Source organism: Orycteropus afer, unplaced genomic scaffold, assembly GCF_000298275.1.
Source record: "Orycteropus afer afer isolate SDZICR_OR568_19922 unplaced genomic scaffold, OryAfe1.0 scaffold00048, whole genome shotgun sequence".
NCBI classification, from domain to species: Eukaryota; Metazoa; Chordata; class Mammalia; order Tubulidentata; family Orycteropodidae; genus Orycteropus; species Orycteropus afer.
The window spans coordinates 3,626,167-3,647,162 of record NW_006921635.1 but is presented as its reverse complement, the minus strand read 5'-3'; the positions used below and the strand labels follow the sequence as shown (position 1 = coordinate 3,647,162).

At 58.1% G+C, this 20,996-nt stretch overlaps 1 protein-coding gene across 1 annotated transcript in view; it reads left to right on the top strand.

The window, feature by feature from the left end:
• The window catches only part of SETD1B (SET domain containing 1B, histone lysine methyltransferase), a 22,103-nt gene extending 1,107 nt beyond the window's left edge, over positions 1 to 20,996 (top strand). Inside the window, exons 3-16 of the mRNA XM_042780588.1 lie at positions 102 to 372; positions 2,403 to 2,515; positions 3,676 to 4,920; positions 8,668 to 9,501; positions 11,182 to 11,443; positions 11,524 to 11,876; positions 11,961 to 12,066; positions 12,306 to 12,797; positions 13,977 to 15,236; positions 15,998 to 16,164; positions 18,343 to 18,474; positions 18,558 to 18,677; positions 18,757 to 18,894; positions 20,823 to 20,996. Of these exons, the coding sequence (XP_042636522.1) occupies positions 102 to 372; positions 2,403 to 2,515; positions 3,676 to 4,920; positions 8,668 to 9,501; positions 11,182 to 11,443; positions 11,524 to 11,876; positions 11,961 to 12,066; positions 12,306 to 12,797; positions 13,977 to 15,236; positions 15,998 to 16,164; positions 18,343 to 18,474; positions 18,558 to 18,677; positions 18,757 to 18,894; positions 20,823 to 20,996 (5,667 nt within the window). The remainder of the gene's footprint in view (positions 1 to 101; positions 373 to 2,402; positions 2,516 to 3,675; positions 4,921 to 8,667; positions 9,502 to 11,181; positions 11,444 to 11,523; positions 11,877 to 11,960; positions 12,067 to 12,305; positions 12,798 to 13,976; positions 15,237 to 15,997; positions 16,165 to 18,342; positions 18,475 to 18,557; positions 18,678 to 18,756; positions 18,895 to 20,822) is intronic.

Here is a 20,996-nt window from a genome sequence, read left to right as displayed (position 1 = left end):
TTTACTCTTTATTGTTTTTAACGGGCGGGCAAGTGGGGAAGGTCGTGTTTTCCCTCCGGTTTCAACGCCCTCCAACTCCCTCCCCCCCTCGTTCCTGCCAGATCGATGAGTTCTACGTGGGCCCGGTGCCTCCGAAGCAGGTGACATTTGCCAAGCTGAATGATAACATCCGCGAAAACTTCCTGAGGGACATGTGCAAGAAGTATGGGGAGGTGGAGGAGGTGGAGATTTTGTACAACCCCAAGACCAAGAAGCACTTGGGCATCGCCAAGGTGGTCTTTGCCACGGTCAGAGGCGCCAGGGAGGCGGTTCAACACTTGCACAGCACTTCTGTCATGGGTAATATCATCCACGTGGAGCTGGACACCAAGGGTGAGTGAGGCCAGCGGCCTGCCCACGGGGAGGAGCCAAGGAGACCTGTCAGGGTGACCCTTCTCCCTCCCGGTGCCCCCTTCTGCCGTGTTGTCCCCACAACACACACTCACCACCTTATTTATTTTTTTTTTTTGCCCCCTCCTGAGGGTAGAGTCACATGGAGCTAAATGTGTTGTCTGTTGCTAGGAGACAGGCTATAATTTACCAAACGTGCCGATCCTTGGCCACTGCTCCCTGGGGACCATCGGAGGCTTTCCCCCCTGGTGGGCCCCTCTCTGAGCCCTGGTGGCCTCTGTTAGATAGTCCCCAGTGCTGCTGCCTGTGCTCGGGGAGGAAGCAGGGTTTGTTTATTTGCGAGGGGCCGAGGGGGGCACTGGGATGCCTTTAAACACAGCAGGAGAAGCTCCCTGAATTAAAACGGGGGCCCTTCGAGTTCCCAGGGTGTCCTGGCCCCCCCACGATGCCCCTTACCCCCGGAAGCTGGAGCCAGCCTGGCCAAGAGTGTTGTTTCATTGATAATGTTCCAGAGGAGTGGGGCGGGCTGTTCTGGTGTTGGAGGGCTGACACTGAGTCTTCCTCCTCTCTCTTAAAGAGACAGCAGCACCTCCCCTGCGCGGAATCCGGACTGGCTGGGTGGCTGCTGGGAAAGCGGGGCTAGGGAGGCCACACCTCCCACCTCAGGGGCCCAGAACCGCCTCCTGAACACTGGCTAGGAACTCTAGGGCTTCCTCCAGAGTTTGCCCGTGGCCCCTCTAGGGAAATCCCCACGAGAGGTGAGGATTAGGGAGCTGGCTAGGATGGAACAGATGTGCCAACTGCTCTGAGTACCAGCCCTGTGGTTGGGCAGATACTGGGCTGCAGAGCCCCCTGGGGTCCCTGGGAAGCCCCTCTTGGGAGGACCTGGTGGATGGCTTCCAGGGTTTGTGACTGCCAGGGTTCAAGGGACACCCGGGCACACCATACCCCAAACAGGAATACCCAAACTTTCCTTGTTTGTGTTTAATAATTAACGCTAACTTGTATTGACTGAATCCCGGACTAGGCTGAGTGTTGTGAAGGGACCCACTGGTGCCCAGAAACATTTGCCGAGCCTGCACCTGGTTCTTTGTCTCAGGGGACAAGCCCCACGGTCGGCCCCCCTGTCACGCCCCCTCCTCTTTCCCCCATCCCTGGTCTCCACCTCTGGGAGGGGACACAGAGAGGCGTGAACCCTGCGCACCCCTTTGGATGGCTGCAGTGATTTCTCCTAGAGAATCCACTGTGGGGACTCCTCCCCCACCACTCCCCCACAGCAGCCAGCTTGCAACCAGAATTTCGTTTCTGCAAAAAAAAGGCCCTCAGAGACTGCCAACAACAAAGTTTGTATTTCAAGAAAGAGAGAGATCAGTAAAGTGTAGCTCAAGGAATGCGGCTCTTTGCATATGTAAGCAGCTGCCGTGGAGGCTCTATAAATACCCGCCGGTGCGGCTCGAAAGGCCTCTGGCTGGGGGTTACAGCTGGGACAGCAGGGGCTCCTTGGGACTGCCTCCCGGGCCCTAGGCAGAGTTGGGGCCCCCTGGGTGCCCAGCCTGGGCAGAGGCCTGTGGGGTTCAGAGCAGCGTGGTGCTAGAGTGTATTTTCCATCTCTGCTGGGTGTCTGGCCCCAGATGGGTTGGTAAACCATCACCTCTGTGTTACCAGTCCCTGAGTGGTAAGCAGGAAGGCAAAAGCAAGGGGAGAGCTGCTGCTTCCCTCAGGGGGCCGGGGCCCAGGTACTGAGAAAGGGGCTTTGTGTTGGGGGCATTTCTAGACGTGGGGGCGTCAGGCTTCACGATGTGTAGAGTTCCGGGATCAGACAGTTACGACAGCTGGGCAGAGGAAGGCTGAGGCACCAGGAGGGGTAGGGACATGGTCAAGTCCATGCAGCTTCTTCCCCAGGCCTGAAGCCTGGGCCTGAGGGATCCACCAGGGATGCCGGGCAGCGGGGAATCACTGTGGGGCCCCATCCTGGAGCCTCACTGATCCCCTCACTCCATACCCTCCCCCAGGGGAAACCCGCATGCGGTTCTACGAACTGTTGCTCACAGGCCGCTACACGCCCCAGACCCTGCCAGTGGGCGAGCTGGACGCCGTCTCTCCGATTGTGAACGAGACCCTGCAGGTGGGTTTCCCCTGCCCCCATCAGCTCCCCGGTGCTGCCACCCCACCCTATCTTCTACCTCCTTTTCACCATTTGCAGTTTCAGGGACTTAGCCCGGCCACACCCACGGCAAGGTCAGAGGTGGGTGGGGTATTTAAAAGCCCTGTTTTCCCAGCATCCCTTTCAGTGTGGCTCCCCTAGGATCCGGCCCATTCCCTGTGGCTTTCAGCTGCACCGCGTCCCTCCCTGCAGCCCTCCCTCAGCACAAGCTGGGATTCCTACAGAGCCAGACCCCACTGGGGGCCTGCTTTTCCACATTGATTTTGAAATGCTGCAGGCCAGGCTCCCAGAGGCTGGTACCCTATGCATCCCTCCATCCCTGCCCCCAGAAAGCAACGTTCAGGGCCCCCTCTCCAGACCAAGGCTGCCACCTTCCCTACCTGCTGCCTCCCAGGGCACACACCTGGACGAGCCTCACACGGGAGCTGCTCCTCCCAGCTCCTGGACCCAGCCACCTTCAGGTGTACTTTTTCCAGGATGAAGAGTCCTTGCTTGCTTGCTGTTCAAACTGGGTTGTTCATTAGGCACTGTTTCTCTGTGACCTCGTTAAATCCTGAAACTCCAGGGTGGGAGAGTAGGGCCTTGGCGACCCTCTCACTCCCAAGACCATAGTTCTTCCCACTCCCCTGCTTGGGAGGTACCTGATTTCTGACAGCCTGCGATTGGAAGGGAATCCCAGCTTAAACCGAGATGTTGGGGTCTCCTCTCTTCTTCTCCATGTCTAGGATCAACGAGCCCTTGAGGTTCCCTGAGGATATCAGCTACCTCAGGATTAGAGTGAGGTTAGGATCATCCTGATCCCAAACCCAGACCTAGTGTCCTGAGTCAATTCTGACTCACAGCATCCCTATAGGACAGAGTAGAATTGCCCCATAGGGTTTCCAAGGTTGTCAGTCTCTATGGAACCAGACTACCACATTTTTCTCCTGAGGAGCAGCTGGTGGGTCCAGCCATCCAGATACCCCTCCTTAGTCTCCTCTTCTCCCTCTTCCCGGGCTGTAGTTCGAGAGCAGTCACTCTGGCCGTGATCCTCCGGCAGTCCGAGAAAAGGGCAAGCAGCCCAGTTCCATTGCGTGTCTCCCGTCCGTCTGCTGTGGTCTTACATCCCTCTCTGTTTCTAGCTGTCTGATGCCTTGAAACGTCTCAAGGATGGTGGCTTGTCTGTGGGCTGTGGCTCTGGCTCCTCGTCTGTCACCCCCAACAGTGGAGGGACACCCTTCTCCCAGGACACGGCTTACTCCAGCTGCCGCCTGGACACACCCAACTCCTACGGACAGGGCACGCCACTCACGCCTCGCCTGGGCACCCCCTTCTCGCAGGACTCCAGCTATTCTAGCCGCCAACCCACACCCTCCTACCTCTTCAGCCAGGACCCTACCGTGACATTCAAGGCCCGGCGCCATGAGAGCAAGTTCACGGACGCCTACAACCGTCGCCACGAGCATCACTATGTCCATAACTCTTCTGCAGTCACTGCGGTGGTGGGGGCCACGGCCACCTTCCGAGGCTCCTCAGACCTCCCGTTTGGGGCAGTTGGTAGCAGTGGGGGCAACAGCAGCACCCCCTACAAGACCCAGCCACAGGACTCGGCCGCGTTCGCCCATACGCCACCGCCTGCCCAGGCAGCCCCTGCTCCCACTCCCGGGGTCACCTTTAAGTCGGCTTTCTCTCCGTATCAGACCCCAGCACCCTCCTTCCTGCCACCCCCTGAGGAGCCCACCGCCGCGGCCACCTTTGGGGCCCGTGACAGTGGGGAGTTCCGGAGAGCACCTGTTCCCCCGCCCCTGCCGCCCACCGAGCCTGTGGCCAAGGAGAAGCCAGGCACCCCACCTGGCCCCCCACCTCCGGAAAGCAACAGTATGGAGCTGGGTGGCCGGCCGACCTTTGGCTGGAGCCCCGAGCCGTGTGATAGCCCCGGCACGCCCACGCTGGAGTCGTCGCCCGCAGGGCCCGAGAAGCCCCACGACAGCCTGGACTCCCGCATCGAGATGCTGCTGAAGGAACAGCGCACTAAGCTGCCCTTCCTGCGGGAGCAGGACTCGGACACCGAGCTGCAGATGGAGGGCAGCCCCATCTCCTCCGCCTCCTCTCAGCTCTCCCCGCTGGCCTCTTTCGGCACGAACTCCCAGCCTGGCTTTCGGGGCCCCACGCCGCCTTCCTCGCGCCCCTCCAGCACCGGCCTGGAGGACATCAGCCCCACACCACTGCCCGACTCGGATGAGGACGACGAGCTGGACCTGGGGCTGGGGCCTCGGCCCCCACCTGAGCCAGGCCCCCCAGACCCTACCAGTCTCCTGGGCCAGACAGGTGATGGGGCCTCCGAGCTGGCTGGTGACAGGACCCCAACCTCAGAGAAGATGGACGAGGTACTGCTATGTTTGTCCATCTCTGTTTGCGATTGATTTTGTCTGTCTCGTGCCACCTCCTTCCCCCTTGCAGCATTTGGATTAACTAGCTAAGGTGTAGACACAACAGGGCCAGGGAAGGCAGAACAGCACACAGAATGCAGAGAATACAAGAGCATGCAAAAAGCACCAGGGGCTGTGATCGAAGAGCTGGCTGGGCTCTGAGCTCCCTGGCAGCCATGGGGAGAAGGGGAAAATGGCCTAGTTCCCTTACTCTCCTCGTTAGACTTTCCAGGGATCAATTCTAACGTGAACTTCTCTGGTAGGATTTTGCTGTGACCTCAGAGCTTTGGGCTGTAGTGATGGTTCTGGGTCCTCTCTGTTGGTGGCTCAGGGGTGCTCAGGCCTGGTCCTGAAGTGCAGACAGATTGAGGGACGGGAGCTGGGTTGGGCCAGGTGGACCCCTGGGACATTCTCTCCTAGAGCCTGGTGCCCTTTGGGGAGATGGAAAACCACTGCCGGCAGGGTAGCGTCCCTTTTCTCACCCTGGCTCTTGGGGTAAGGGAGCTGAGGGCCAGCTCAGAGAGAGGGTTGCAGCCAGAGGCTGGCGAGGTTGCCAGCCCCAAACTAGACCCTCTTTTGGGGTCTCCCTGCCAAGGCTCCCGCCTGAGGAAGTCCCACTGAGAGGTTGGGGGTGTGTGTGTGCAGTGTGCTGCACTCCCGTGGGGAGGAGTCAGGCCATACTCCTGGCCTCTGGCTCCTCCCCTCCTGGCCCTGGTGCGGAGCCCTGGGTGAGAGCCTGTGTGGGCCCTGCAGGTGTGAGGGCATGAGCTGCAGGTGGGTGGAGGGGCTTGGATGGAGCTCTGTGCCCCTGTGGGCAGCAAGAGGGAGGAACTCTGAGCCCTTTGATTAGGCCGGCTTGGCCGCCTCAGGGAGGAACAGAGAGGAACTTGGCCTGCTGGGGAGGGAGCCGCAGGTGGCTGGGGCTTCAGGAGGGGGCTCTCTGTGGTTCTGGGGGAAGTGGCTTCTGGCGTCCAGACGGAGGGAGGTGACAGGTGTACAGAACAGAGGGGCTGCTGGGCTCTGCCACCCCCCTCCTCCTGAGCTGCCTGGAGTCTGGGGCTATTTTAACATGTCGACCAGCTGGTCCAGGGCTGGGAAGCCCAGAGTAGCCAGAAAGAGTGGGCTCCCCCACCATGTCACTGTAGGAAAGGGGAGACTTGGGCACACAGAGCTGGGGAGGTGGGATGACCCGCACTTTTAAGGCCTTGGAACTACGCTACCGGTAGCCTCCAGTCCGGCCCTCGGGAGCCCCCTGCTGGCGGCCAAGGAAACAGCGCCTGGGCTTCTCGGACGAACCTGAGCGTCGTAGGCCCAGAGGAGCCAGCAAGGGAGCAGGGCAGAAGACTACCCGTGGAGCGGGTGAAAAGACTGTTTTCAAATAGGCAGAGTGGCTGGAAACTCTGGGCCCAGGCTTCCCCAGCTCAGTTGCTTATTGGTTATGTAACGTTACGGGAGGCGCTTCACAGGGTCTCCGTTTTGCCGTCTGTCAAATGGGATGGTGAGAGTACCTACCTCACACTGGTCTCAGTTTAAGGGGAGGGCTTCAAGGCTAGGCTGACCGAGGCACTGGGCACTAGTTCCTTCGGAGGTTCCCACCCTAGGTGGGCTGGCAGGAGGGAGGGGCTGAGGAAGGGGCAGGACCCGAGGAGCCGATCTCCTTGTGATTGGCTGGCTGAGGGGGCTGGCTTAACCCTCTGTGTTCTGTGTCTCCCTGTGGGCTCTGTCCAGGACTGATCTCCTAGGGCGTTTTGGGGAGTGACATGCTGAGCCTGGCATCCCTCACTCCCAGCCTATGGCATGGGGACCCTGAGTGGAGAGGGAGCGTGTATATGTATGTGTTTAAATGTATATGTGTACACAGGTGTGTGTTTAAGTGTATGTGTGCACAGTGTGTGCACACATGTGTACGGGTGTGTTATGTGTTAATGGACGTATGTGTAGGGGACTGGCAAGGGTCATAGCTTCCTACTCCTGCTTTCTCCTGCCCTCACCTGCATGTCTGGCCCCTGACCTTGCAGCCCACCCAGACCCACCCCTCAACCCACAAATGCACTGTGTCCTGCAAGGCAGAGCTCTGACTCCGTCAGCCAGGCACTCAGCAGTTCACCCGGCAAGGCCAGGGCTCAAGCCACGGCCCCTAGAGCTTTGGGAGTAGACCCTGCTCGCCCCTCCCTGTCTCTTTAACGTAATCACATAGGAGTAACGATAATGATAATCAGGCTGTTGGCTTCAGCTCCCCAAGGCTTTGGGTCCCAGAGTCAACAGACCCTTACCCACTCCAGCCAGGTGTAAGTCACCCAGGCGCTCTCTGAGTGTGTTTCCTCATCTGTCGTCCGAAGAGATGATAAGGACCCCCGCTTTACAGGGAGGCCATTGAGATGAATAAGATTGAAAATGAGACCGTGCTGGTGTTCAGCACCACCCTGGGTGCATACTAAGTGCACAGGACAGTAATAGGTGAGAACAGCAATAACATAGAATAAAGGCATTACTTTCTGAACCCTCCGTGCCACTAAGCCCACCTACTGTCACCTCTGCAGAGGCCCTCTCCCCTAGGACAGAAGGCTAGCTCAGAGCATAGACAGGAGCCAACTTGCTGCCTCGAATTATGCCTCTCTCTCTTACTGGCTGTGTGGCCTTAGGCAAATTAATTAAGCTCTCTGTGTCCCCATTTCCTCATTGTAAAAATGAAGAGAGTAGACCTATTCCGTAGGGTTGTTCTGAGGCTTAACTGAACTAATCTATATAAAGCACTGAGAACATTAACTCCAGGACTGTTAACTGTAGTCACGTGCTATAGAACGCCCATCCGGGCAACGTCTGACTGTGTATCCGTCAGAAAGCCCAGTCCTCTCCTCCTAAAGCCTCTCATGTTAAACATTGGAGGTACAGACATTGGTTCATAATAACAAGCAGGGGCTACTTTGTAATGCACAGCAAGATGTTATTATTATTATATTAGTGTGTTGAAGATGTTTTAGTGGATTTGGAAGTGTGTTTTTAATATTTCTTATGCATAGAAAGGTACGCTACATACTATACACTAAGACGAACTTTTATGTTGGATACAAACTGTGCCTAACTGTTCCAACTGATTATACAAATTCAGTTTGAAGACAGACTTCAGAGTGGCACTCACTTGTAACCCAGGGACTTCACAGCATCCGGATCCCATAATGTCCTATTGCACAGAACGTATCGTGGACATTAAGTGACACATGACTGTATTAGTATTATTGTCTCTGAATACAAATGGGAACAGAATCTACTTCCGTCTGCATGCCTCCCCCCCTCCTAGGCTTAGTCTGTCTCTTCTGCACCCTGCGCAGTAGTTCACGTTGTGCCTGGTTCCTCCTGGCCTCTGCATTCTGGAAGATCAGGTCCATGACAGCACAGTGGTAGGGACACTAGAGGTGTCGAGTGAGCGTCTGTTGAATAAATGACTGAATCTCCATGATAACTCCCTGAGATGAGTACTGTTATCCCCACGATGCGAGTGGGGAAACAGGCTTAGAGAGGGTAAGTGACTTGCCCAAGACCACACGGCTGGGAGGGTGGGACCAGACCCAAAACTGCAGGGTCTATGTTGTTATCACGGTTCTTGCCGAAGCCTGCTGCTGCCATTGCTTGATGCTCTGAACGGGTTCCTGGAGCAGGCTGGGCCTCCCGGCCTCACCCTCATCCTCTCCCCTGCTCTCCCTGCAGGGCCAGCAGTCCTCGGGCGAGGACATGGAGATCTCAGATGACGAGATGCCCTCGGCTCCCATCACCAGCGCCGACTGCCCCAAGCCCATGGTGGTGACTCCCGGGGCGGCGGCTGTGGCGGCCTCCTCCGTGCTGGCCCCGACGTTGCCACTCCCCCCACCACCTGGCTTCCCGCCGCTGCCCCCGCCCCCGCCGCCACCCCCACCGCAGCCTGGCTTCCCCATGCCCCCACCTCTTCCGCCACCGCCACCTCCACCGCCCCCAGCCCACCCAGCCGTGACAGTGCCCCCGCCACCCCTGCCGGCACCACCGCCACCCGGTGTGCCGCCCCCACCCATCATGCCACCGCTGCCCCCCTTCCCGCCAGGGCTCTTCCCCGTGATGCAGGTGGACATGAGCCACGTGCTGGGGGGCCAGTGGGGCGGCATGCCCATGTCCTTCCAGATGCAGACACAGATGCTGAGCCGGCTCATGACAGGCCAGGGTGCCTGCCCCTACCCTCCTTTCATGACTGCCGCGGCCGCTGCCGCTGCCTCAGCCGGGCTGCAGTTCGTCAACCTGCCCCCCTACCGGGGCCCCTTCTCCCTGAGCAGCGCCGGCCCGGGCCGTGGGCAGCCCTGGCCCCCGCTGCCCAAATTCGACCCGTCAGTGCCGCCCCCGGGCTACGTGCCTCGGCAGGAGGACCCGCACAAGGCCACGGTGGACGGCGTCCTGCTGGTGGTGCTCAAGGAGCTGAAGGCCACCATGAAGCGGGACCTGAACCGCAAGATGGTGGAGGTGGTGGCCTTCCGGGCCTTCGACGAGTGGTGGGACAAGAAGGAGCGCATGGCCAAGGTGAGTGGGTGCCGGGAGCCCGGGCCCGGCGGGCGGGCCCAGGACCCGGGCGGGCTCCTTCCTTCTTCCTTTCCAGGACACGTTCCTGGGGGCGTCGCTGCCTGCATCCCACCGAGAGCAGCACGTGATAACCCGCCAGCCACGCTTAAGTTCATGTTCATTAAGAACATTTGTTAGGATAAAACAAAGGTAGAAATCTGGTTCCTCAGTGGCGCTGGCCCCACGTCAGCTGTGCCAGGGGCTAGCATAGTGGACCGCACAGAGAGGGGACATTTCCGTCACCTCCTAGTTCCACAGCTAAGGGACCTTTTGACCTTAGTCCCGCTCACTGTCTCTGCTGCCTTCTTTGACGTGGATTCCCGTGTTGGTAGGACTACTTTTAGCAGAAGTATTTTTGTTATCTGGTCGTTCTTAATCTCACAAATGACCTGTAACTGCTCTCTCCACACTGTTGTTGTTGTCGGGCTCCGTCGAGCTGATTCCCACTCACAGAGACCCTCTATAACAGAGTACAGCTGCCCCATAGGGTTTCCCCGGCTGTGTGCTCTGGTGGCTCAGTGCCTAAGGCATTTGACTACTAACCAGAAGGTTGGCGGTTCCAACCCTCCAGCCATTCTGTGGAAGGAAGACGGGGCAAATCTACTTCCATAAAGATTCATCGCTTCGGAAACCCAGTAGGGGTTGCTATGAGTCGGAATTGACTCAATTGCAGTTGGTTTGGTTTTTGGTTTGGTATGTAAAGTAATCCTTACGGAAGCAGAGCCCAAACCAGACCCACTGCTGACGGGCTGATGGGTCTCCGGAACGAGAGCTGCTCCCTGTGCCGAGCGCCCAGCGTGGCCTCTGGGTTGATTCTCGCAACGTCCCTGAAGACTGTGTGTTTCTGAACAGCAGGGGCTGCCCAGGAGTACACAGTGAGATACACTTAAAAAACCAACAGCACTGCTATCTGGTCCATTCTGATTCATAGCGACCCCCGTTGGGTCTCCAAGGTGGTAAACCTTTCCTGAAGTAGATTGCTTCATCTGCCTTCCGTGGAGTGGCTGGTGGGCTTGAACCACTAGCCTTCTGGTTAGTAGTCACATGCCTTGGGCACTGCCCCACCAGAGCATGCCACCAGAGCTTAGGCTTTTTTTTTTTTTTTTTCTTAAATGCATTTAAATAGAATGGAATGGAAAATATAACCAACCGGTTGTCATCAAGTTGGTTCTGACCCCGGAGACCCAGGCGGGTCAGAGTTGAACTGTGCTCTGTAGGGCTCTCGATGCCGATTTTTCAGAAGGAGGCCTTTGGGCATTTCCTGTGAGCTGCCTCTGAGCAGCCTTGAACCGCCAGCCTTTGGGTTAGCAGCAGCCATGTTAACCATTTGCACCACTAGGGGCGCCAACAAATGGAAAGTGTAGGTAATATTTCACAGAACCCTTGTCTGAATGGCACAGATGTGTGTATACAATACATTTCTTCAGGCTTCCAGTCTACAGAGCGCCACAGGCAGCTGTTACAGCCCCAGTTTGCGGGTGGGGAGATTGAGGGCGGGGGGCAGCACGGAGTTCTGGGTGCACACCGAGCAGTGGGCAGACAGCAGGCGCACAGGTGATGCTGGTGGCTGTTGGTGCCGAGAGGCAGGTGGGTGGCTCCAGGAATAACCATGGTGAACACTCCTCCCCTCTCGAACCCCAGGCCTCACTGACTCCTGTGAAGTCGGGCGACCACAAGGATGAGGACCGGCCCAAGCCCAAGGACCGTATCGCCTCATGCCTGCTGGAGTCGTGGGGCAAGGGCGAGGGCCTGGGCTATGAGGGCTTGGGCCTGGGCATCGGGCTGCGCGGGGCCATTCGCCTACCCTCCTTCAAAGTCAAGAGGAAGGAGCCGCCGGACACAGCCTCGTCCGGTGACCAGAAGCGGCTACGGCCCTCAACCTCCGTGGATGAGGAGGACGAAGGTTTGTACCCTGACCCCTCACAGGGGGCTGGGCCCGCTCCCATCCCCCAGCTCGGCTCTGACTCCATTTCTACTCCGCAGAGCTGGAGCGGGACCGGGACATAGCAGATGCCCCCTGTGAGCTCGCCAAGAGGGACTCCAAGGGCGTGAGTGTGCGGCGGCGGCCGGCACGGCCCCTGGAGCTGGACAGTGGTGGGGAGGAGGACGAGAAGGAGTCACTGTCTGTGTCCTCGGCGTCCTCGGCGTCCTCGTCCTCCGGGTCCTCCACGACCTCCCCCTCATCTTCGGCCTCGGACAAGGAGGAGGAGGAGCAGGAAAGCACCGAGGAGGAAGAGGGGGATGTGGACGAGGAGGAGGAGGAGGAAGAGGAGGAAGAAGAGGAAGGCCCCAGGAGCCGGATCTCCTCTCCCTCGACCTCATCCACATCAGAGAAAGTATGTGTGCGGTGGGGAAGGCCTTGGGCACCTGAGGGACCAGGTGAAGGGGCTCACCTGTCCCCACCCATCCCTCTTCCCCAGGATGACGACGATGACAGTGACAGTGACGACCGGGAAGAGTCTGCGAATGATGAAGACACGGCCCGGTCGCAGGCGAGTGAGAAGGAAGAGCCGGACTCAGATGGAGGTGAGCGGGGTAGCAGCTTCTGGCCTGGCTACGAGACGTGAACTCATTCTTGGGTGCACACGTTCACACGCATGTACACACATAAGTACACATGCACGCATGTGTGCACCCATGTGCACGCATGCACTCTCTCACGTGCATGTGCGCGTGCACACACACACGGGACTTTGAGTGAAGCATTTGGTGTGGGTTTGGGGAACAGCACATAGTGAAGTTAACCTGCGTCTGTCCCCACCCAGAGGAGACAGTGAGCATCGCCACCTCCAAGGCTGACGCAGAGTCGTCCAGCGAGAGTTCCGAGTCTTCTGGATTTGAGTCGAGCTCCGAGTCCTTGTCCTCGTCCTCGGAGGATGAAGAGGAGCTGGCGGTGGGGGTGGAGGAGGAGGAGGAGGAGGAGGAGAAGGCAGTAGAGGAGAGCACAGCCCCTCCTGTCTCCGAGCACTTGGAAGAGGACGTGGAAGAGGCGTCAGTGCCCATGGGGACACCTGCGGGGGAGTCCTTGGGCCCAGAAGAAGAGGTGGACATTGAGGTGGAGGGCAAAGCCCCCGAGGCGCCAGCCCCCATGCTGGAGGAGCCCCCTTTGTCTGTGGGTGTCGAGGGGCAGCTGGTGGGTTGCAGGGAGCCCCCTGAAGAGTCTGACCTGCACCAGGAAGGGGCCATGTTGCTGTCTGCAGAGCCCGCCTCCGAGGAGAGAGAGGCTCAACCTCCGTCATGCCCCACGCACACCCCAGGTAACCCCCACGGCTCCCTGGGAGGGCGGCAGGATGCCTTCACCATCAGGGTGAGCTCCGGCTCCCTTGGGTAAATTGCTTCACCGTCCCAAGCACGGGTTCCCCAACTGTAAAGTGGGGCTGTTCAGACCAAGGAACAGAGTGAAATGAGGTAAAATGTACTATGTGCCTGGGATGTGCTAGAAGAACATTGAAAGAGAATGGGGTGTCACCATTCCTTCCATGCCGCTGTTACCCCAGGTTTGATCCTTGGGCCATCGATCCCACAAGGTGCAGCCAACAGAAAGGGTGGGTGTCGAGGTCATCGTCGGGACAGAGACACTGCACCCGTCACCATCTTGCTAGGACACTGGTGGAGCATCACAAAGCATGTCAAGGGCTCCAGGGGGGCTGTCCGGTAGAACTTTCTGCAGTGATGGGAAAGTTCCGTGTCTGCACGATCTGAGGTGGTCCGCATGAGCCACACGCAAAACGTGGCTAGTGCAACCAAGGACCTGGATTCTAATTGACTTAAGCTTAAAAAGCCACACGGGGCTAGTGCATACCTCTAATGGGTCCTTCAGATGAACCTATTGTATTTCATCCAGTTCTGTGTTACTTGGTCAGGGAACTGCGGGCCTTTGAATGTTGACTCCAGCGTTTATTTGCACCTCTTGTGTCCTGGGACTGATATGGGCACTGACAACATGGTGGTATACCAGACAGACAAAACCACCTGTGCCAGCCCCCCACACACACACCAGGGCTAGCATTCTAGGGCTGGTGACAGGCAGCAGCATGTCAGCATTGGAAGAAAAGCTTTAAAAACTCTTGACAAGTCCTGCAGGAAAGACACCTGCTGCATTTTATCTGCCCATAGAACTCATTTTTCTTAGACCGCCTGTCCCCAGCCATGGCAAGGCTCTCTGAGGAGCAGTTTCAGAGGCTGGCATCCATTCCTTCTTGGTCTTTGGTATATTCCACTGGCATTTATGAAGCCCCCACTGTGTGCCTGACACTGGACTGGTGTCAGGTAGTCCTCCTGTGGCTTAGGGATGGTCCCTACACCCACAGAACATGGAGGGCTCAGAGGGATGGCAGCGGGTTGGCGGTTGGCACATAGTAGGGCAGCTGATGGTAGGCCCTGACAGATGTTTGAATCCATTCAGTGACGTCTGGCTTTCTCTCCCGTCTCTGCAGGGGATGACCTGGAGGCAGAGCCCGAGCCCGCTACAGTGCTGTCCTTGGCCCCACAGCCACCATTGCCGCCCCCCCGGCCACCCCGACCACCCAGCCCACCGCCGGAGCCTAAGGCCCCAGAGCCCCCACACCCGTCCGTCCCTCTGGAGGCCGCCCCCGAGGAGCAGCCCCCGCGTACCCCAGGCCTCTGTGGCAGCCTGACCAAGTCGCAGAGCACAGAGGCAGTGCCGGCCACGCCAGGCAGGGAGCCCCCGTTGTCGGGCGGCAGCAGCAACCTGTCCCTGAGCTCCCCTCAGGTGCCCGGCAGCCCCTTCTCCTACCCGACCCCATCCCCCAGCCTGAGCAGCGGGGGCCTCCCGCGGACTCCAGGCCGGGACTTCAGCTTCACGCCCACCTTCCCCGAGTCCGGCGGGCCCCTGCTCCTGCCCGTCTGCCCTCTCCCAGCTGGTCAGCGTGACGAGAGGTCTGGGCCCCTGGCCTCCCCGGTGCTGCTGGAGGCGGGCCTGCCGCTGCCCCTGCCCCTGCCCCTGCCCCTGCCCTTGGCATTGCCTGTACCTGTCCTGCGGGCCCAAGCTCGGGCCCCCACCCAGCTACCACCCTTGCTGCCTGCCCCACTGACCCCCTGCCAGCCACCTATCAAGAGGAAGCCGGGCCGGCCCCGGCGGTCCCCGCCGGCAGTGCTCTCCCTGGATGGGCCCTTGGTCCGGCCACCAGGGGCCGCTCTGGGCAGGGACCTTCTGCTCCTGCCGGGCCAGCCACAGACCCCAGTCTTTTCCAGCACCCACGACCCCCGGGCCGTGACCCTGGACTTCCGGAACGCAGGGATCCCAGCGCCCCCACCGCCCCTGCCCCCTCAGCCCCCACCGCCCCCACCCCCACCGCCTGTCGAGCCCACCAAGCTGCCCTTTAAGGAGCTTGAGAACCAGTGGCCCTCGGAAGCCATACCCCCAGGCTCCCGTGGACGTGACGAGGCCGCCGAAGAGGATGTAGAACTGGCCAAGGCGCGGGGACCGTGGCGCCGGCCACCCAAGAAGCGCCACGAGGACCTGGTGGTGGGCGCGGCCTCACCCGAGCTCTCGCCGCCGCAGCCCCTCTTCCGGCCCCGGTCAGAGTTCGAGGAGATGACCATCCTGTACGACATCTGGAATGGTGGCATCGACGAGGAGGACATCCGCTTCCTGTGTGTCACTTACGAGCGGCTCCTCCAGCAGGACAATGGCATGGACTGGCTCAATGACACGCTGTGGGTCTACCATCCCTATATCCTGCCCAGTGGGTGCAGGGCCGTCCTTGTGCCGCCTGTCCGGGCCCTGTCTCCTGGTCCACAGTGCTCCACGTGGTGGTGACGATGATGGCGAGAGTCATTCTCTCTTCAGCATTTTTTGGGGCGGCCAGGCCTGTCTCACCCCGAGAGCCAGGGTTGTGTGTGCGCTTGTGGGCTGGCATCACTCGCCCCTAATTCAGTCCTCCCACCCGTCCAGTATGGTAGCACCTATTCTCCACCTTTATTTTATATGCAGGGCAACTGAGACTCAGAGAGGTTAAGTGATCTTCCTGAAATCACGCAGCTATTAAGTAGCAGAGCTGGAATTTGAACCCAGGCAAATCTACCTCCACTGACTGGGCTCTTAACCACACTGCTGTCCTGAGGCTTGATTAGTTATTGCCAGGACTGTATGAGAGCTGTAGTTAACCCTTGTTGTGCCGAACGAGCTTCCCGAGCACTTAACTGTGGGTCAGGAATTCTGCCCCGCACCCTAAGCATAGGTAATCATTCGGATAGAGTCATTAGTGCCCCCAACCTACGGATGGGGACTCTGAGGCAGAAAGTGCATAAAAAGCACACCCGGAACCTTTTGGTGGGGCCAGTGGACTTGGCTAGCCTCTGGGTGTGTGTGGGTAGCAGGGCTGGGCCTCCTTCACCTCAAGGTGGGTCTGGTGGTGGGAAGCCAGGCGGGATGGGTCTCACAAGGGACTGGGAGGGACTCTGAGTGTCCGTGTGGCCCTTGACGCATGCCCACCCACCAGCCTCTCTTCAGCCAAGAGGAAGAAGCGAGATGACGGGCTCCGGGAGCACGTGACGGGCTGTGCCCGCAGTGAGGGCTTCTATACCATCGACAAGAAGGACAAGCTCAGATACCTGAACAGTAGCCGGGCCAGCACCGACGAGCCCCCCACAGACACCCAGGTGCCACTCTCGGGCTGGGGGTGGGAGGGGTGTAGAGCCAGAGGGGCAGGGATGTGAGGGTGTGACAGGCCCTTAGGAGCCAAGGGAAGAGCTGACCTTTACGCAGTGGGCTGTGGGGAGCCACGGGGCTGTGGGCTGGGACAGAAGCAGAACCATGTTTCCAAAAGCTTCATTCGTTACTTCTTGCTTTTTTTTTTTTTAATAATTTTTTTTTTGTGTGTTTTTGGTGAAAGTTTACACAGCAAATTAGGTTCCTGTTTGATAATATTCACACAAATTGTTCAGTGACGTTAGTTACGTTTTTCACAACGTCTCAGTTGCATCCTGGTGGTTCTGTTTCCAGCTGTGGTTTCCCTGCCACCCCCACGTTCATTACTTTTCTGAAACAAAAGTTATTTTTTTATTGTTGACAATAGCCGCAGCGAAACGTACACCAATTGAACCATTTCTCCACCTCCGATTAGTGACGCGGCCTCCGTTCTTCAAGTTGTGCGGCGTCCTCGCCCTCCTTTTCTGAGTTGTTCTTTCCGTGAGCGTAACCTCACTGCCCCAAGGTTCCTCTGTAACCTTTCAAGTGCTGCCGTCACTTTGATCCCACGTAGATAGGCCTTAAAAGAGTGCGATGCTCACGGCAAACATCCTTCACTAGTTAAGCTAAACCGTTGTCGGGTTTTAAGACGACGTCGGGATGTTTTTGGTTTAAGGCTTAAAGATGATCTCAGGGCAATAGTTTTAGGGGTTCTTCTAGCCTCCATGGCTCCAGAAAGCGGAGTCCATGAGAATTTGAAATTCCGTTCATTCATTGCTTTTTTTAATTCAGCAAATGTTTGCTGTGCGCCTGCTGTGTGCCAGGCACGGTCCGGGGCGCTGCTCGTGCAGCAGTGAACAAAACCCAGTTGTCTGTCCTCGAGGCCTGAACGTTTCAGTCAGGGACAGGAAATAAGTGAGCAAATAAATACGCAGTTCCAGGTGAAGAAAATGCTATGGAACAAAAAAACTAAAGTAGGAGAAGGGGCTGGGCCTTGGTGAGTCAGGGGTGAGAATCAGCACCAGGCTGGTCAGGGAAGTCCCGCTGGAGCCAGATGAGGTGAGGGAGGGACTTACGGGATCAGGAGGCCACCGAGAGGGACCTTCAATAAGAAGCAAAATGGGAGTGCTCAGAGAGCCCACTCAGTCCTGCAGAGCCCCTGAGGCAGAAGGGCTCAGCAGCCCAGCGAATGACACAAGAGGGAGGGCTGGGGGAGGAGCCAGCTGGGGACAGGTCATCAGCGCCCAGGGGCCTTGCCGTGAGGGTGTGGCTGAGCCAGGCACAGCTCACCCTGGACCTGTGTACACTCAGCAGTCCCCAGAAGGCAATACGCAGCTGCAGTTGTCCATGCCGACCTGAGAGAGAAAAAGTGGCTGCATTTGAAAGATTATTAGGAAGTAGAGTGATCAAGACTGGGGCTGGCTTGGGGGCTGGAGGCTGGCTGCCAAGCCCTCAGGGGGTAGGGAGGTGGCACATTGTTTGGGACACTTTGAGTTCCAGGCTCTGTGAGCACATAGAAAGGTCTGGCTGACAGCTGGATGCACAGGGAGAGAGCTAGGGAAAATGGCTGCGTTGGGATGGAGATGGTGATTAAAGGCTGGGAGAGCATGGGGTCGGGGAAGAGACTGGCCTGGGTGTTCTGAGATTTAAAGGGATGGGGCAGAGGATGAGGGAAGCCAGTCAGAGGCACAAGACTCGACGGGTAGGTCTGAGGGATGTGGGAATACTATGCAACGCTAAAGAATGTAGAATCTGCAAAACACCGCGTAACGTGGATTAACTTGGAGGACATTATGCTGAGCCCAGGGATGGGGGCATACCCCCACCATCTTGCCGCGAAGCAGAGATACTGTCAGAATTTTGAGCTGGGGAAAGGAGAAAGACAGGAAAAGCCACGGGAAAGCTGCATTGTTAATTTAGGACGGGAGGCAGCTGAGCCTGAGTGCAGCTACTGACGGGAGGCAGAGGCAGCGTGGGTGGTGGTACAGGCCAGTGGGCACGGATGACCCAGAGCAAGGGGCTGGGCACTGGGGGTGACAGGGACCCAGGCTGCCAGGATGTGATGGGATCACACAGATAGACCCTGTGGGCCCAGAACAGCTCAGTCCCTCTGTCTTTCTGCCCTTACATCTGTCCCTCTGTCGTGGCAGGGCATGAGCATCCCGGCGCAGCCTCACGCCTCCACGCGGGCAGGCTCAGAGCGGCGGTCGGAGCAGCGCCGCCTCCTGTCCTCCTTCACTGGCAGCTGTGACAGTGACCTGCTCAAGTTCAACCAGCTCAAGGTGAGGCTGGGTCCCCGTGGCCCCCCGGGAGGCCAGGCTGGCAGTGGGACCCGAGACCGGGCTCACCCCTCGTCTCCTTCCAGTTCCGGAAGAAGAAGCTCAAATTCTGTAAGAGCCACATCCATGACTGGGGCCTATTCGCCATGGAACCCATCGCGGCTGATGAGATGGTCATTGAGTACGTGGGCCAGAACATCCGCCAGGTAGGTGCCGGCCCACAGGATGGGGCAGGCATGGGAACAGGGCCAGCCAGGCTGCCACTGATGCCCGTTCCCTGACCAGGTGATCGCCGACATGCGGGAGAAGCGTTACGAGGACGAGGGCATCGGCAGCAGCTACATGTTCAGGGTGGACCACGACACCATCATCGATGCCACCAAGTGCGGCAACTTTGCCCGCTTTATTAACCACAGTTGCAATGTGAGTGCCTGGCCTGGGGCTGCCGGCAGGACCCACGCTCCTCAGGGTGGACTAAGGGTGGCAGGGAGCTCAAGGGACTGAGGCCTCAGGCAAGGAGCCTCTGTTCTCCAGCCCAGGTTTTCTCAACTGTAAAATGGGTGTGATGAGACTTGCTGCCGGGTTAAGGGCTTAGGTGCCAAGAAGTGGGTTGTTAGCCTGGACTAGGGCAGCGTTGTCCAGCAGGTTTTTCTGCAAGGATAGCAGTGCCCCACGTCTGCGCCGGGTGCTGACGTAGCCTCCAGCCGCCTGTGGCCTTGAGCGTTTGCAGTGTGGCTGGGGTGACCGAGCCGCTGAGGTTTGAATTTCAGGTCTCCCTAGAGGTGGAAGCTTGTAGTCGCCCCCTGTGGCTGGAGAGGAGGCAGGCATCGAGAGCAGGATGGTTAGTGCTCTGAGGAAGCACAGCGAGTCGGGCAGGAGCCAGGCCGGCACAGGCGCGAATGCTGCTGACTGGGTCGAGTCTCAGTGTTGCCACCTAATGAGTGACCTCAGGCTAGTACCTGTAAAACGGGGACAGTAGCAGTTCTCCCATGTAGGCTGTTGTGAGCCTTGAGTGGGTTACTGTGAGCAGGCCCTTTGCACGTGCTGACAGATAACACTCAGCACAGCTTAGCATCTGGCACTAGGCCACCATCACCTGGCCCAAAGGGGCCCAGAAAGACTTTCTGTGAAGATGACAGTGCTGAGATCTGAGGGAGGGGAGGGTGAAGCAGTGAGCGAGGCCAAAGGAGATGCCATGTTCAAAGGCCCTGGGGCCGCAAGGAGGGCATTGGCTGGAGTAGAGAGCTCGTGGACTGGGGTGAATGGGTAAGCTGGTGGGTGGGCAGCCAGGCTGCTTCACCTTGTCGGCTGAGGAGAGGATCAAATGAGTTTCTCTAAAAGCTGAGGCAAGTTGCTGAGTGGTAAGTTTTGAGTCATGGGGTGACAGGGTCTGCTGTCCTTTCGGTTGCTAGGTCAGGGATGACTTTTCTTGGGTGAGGGTGGCAGCAGGGGCTGCTCCAACCCAGGTGACCACCAGTGGGGTTTGATGTTGGCTGGTAGGCAAGCAGAGTTTGGGACAAGCGGATAGAACTGAGGGACCCTTCAGAAGTTCGCTGGTTGGTGGTGGGTGGGACGCAACTGATGCTCACCTGGGGCCTGGGTGGGTGATGCTGCCACCCCAGAAGAGAAGTTCTGGGGTCTCGGTGTGACTTCGTGAGTGAGAGCCAGTGGAGAAGCTGCCAAAGGGAGATACCGAGCGGGTGGCTGGACTTCGAGTCTCAGGCAGGGCATGGCGGACGTTTTCAGTCAAGGGCCAGAAAGTAGATATTTCTGGCTTTGTGGAGCCGATGGTCTCTGTGGCGTTTCTTGTCACAACTCTGTAGTTGTAACAAAAGCAGCTTCAGACCATATGTCAGTGAGCCAGCGTGGCTTCCTTCCAATAAAGCTTTATTTAAAAAGACGGGCAGCTGAGAGCTGGAGTTCGCTGACCGTTGGTCCAGAGCTAGGAAGTGAGGCCCAGGCTAGAGATAGGAATATGGGAGTCGTCTTTTTATTTATTGTTTTTTGATTTTTTAAATTTTTATCGTGATCTGGGTGAAAGTTTACAGAGCAAATTCATTTTTCATCCAGCAGTTTCATGACATTGACTGCAGTGCCCCACAGTGTAACTGCTCTCTTCCGCTTCCTCCAACGTGGGGGTCCTTTGCAGTCCTTTGCAGTCTACGTGGCTGTGGAAGCCCTGGAGGGAACTTAGCACTGTTGTCATTATAGTCACCATCCTGTTCAGGCAGATGGGGAAACCAAGGCCTAGAGCAGTGACATGGGCATGAGGTGGTCACATGGCAGGTTGCCCTTTGGGCCTGAGGCCGGTGGTGCAGTAAGTAGCTCATCCCATCTCCCCCTGCTCGCAGCCCAACTGCTATGCCAAGGTGATCACGGTGGAGTCCCAAAAGAAGATTGTCATCTACTCGAAGCAGCACATCAGTGTCAACGAGGAGATCACCTACGACTACAAATTCCCCATCGAAGACGTCAAGATCCCCTGCCTCTGTGGCTCCGAGAACTGCCGGGGAACCCTCAACTAG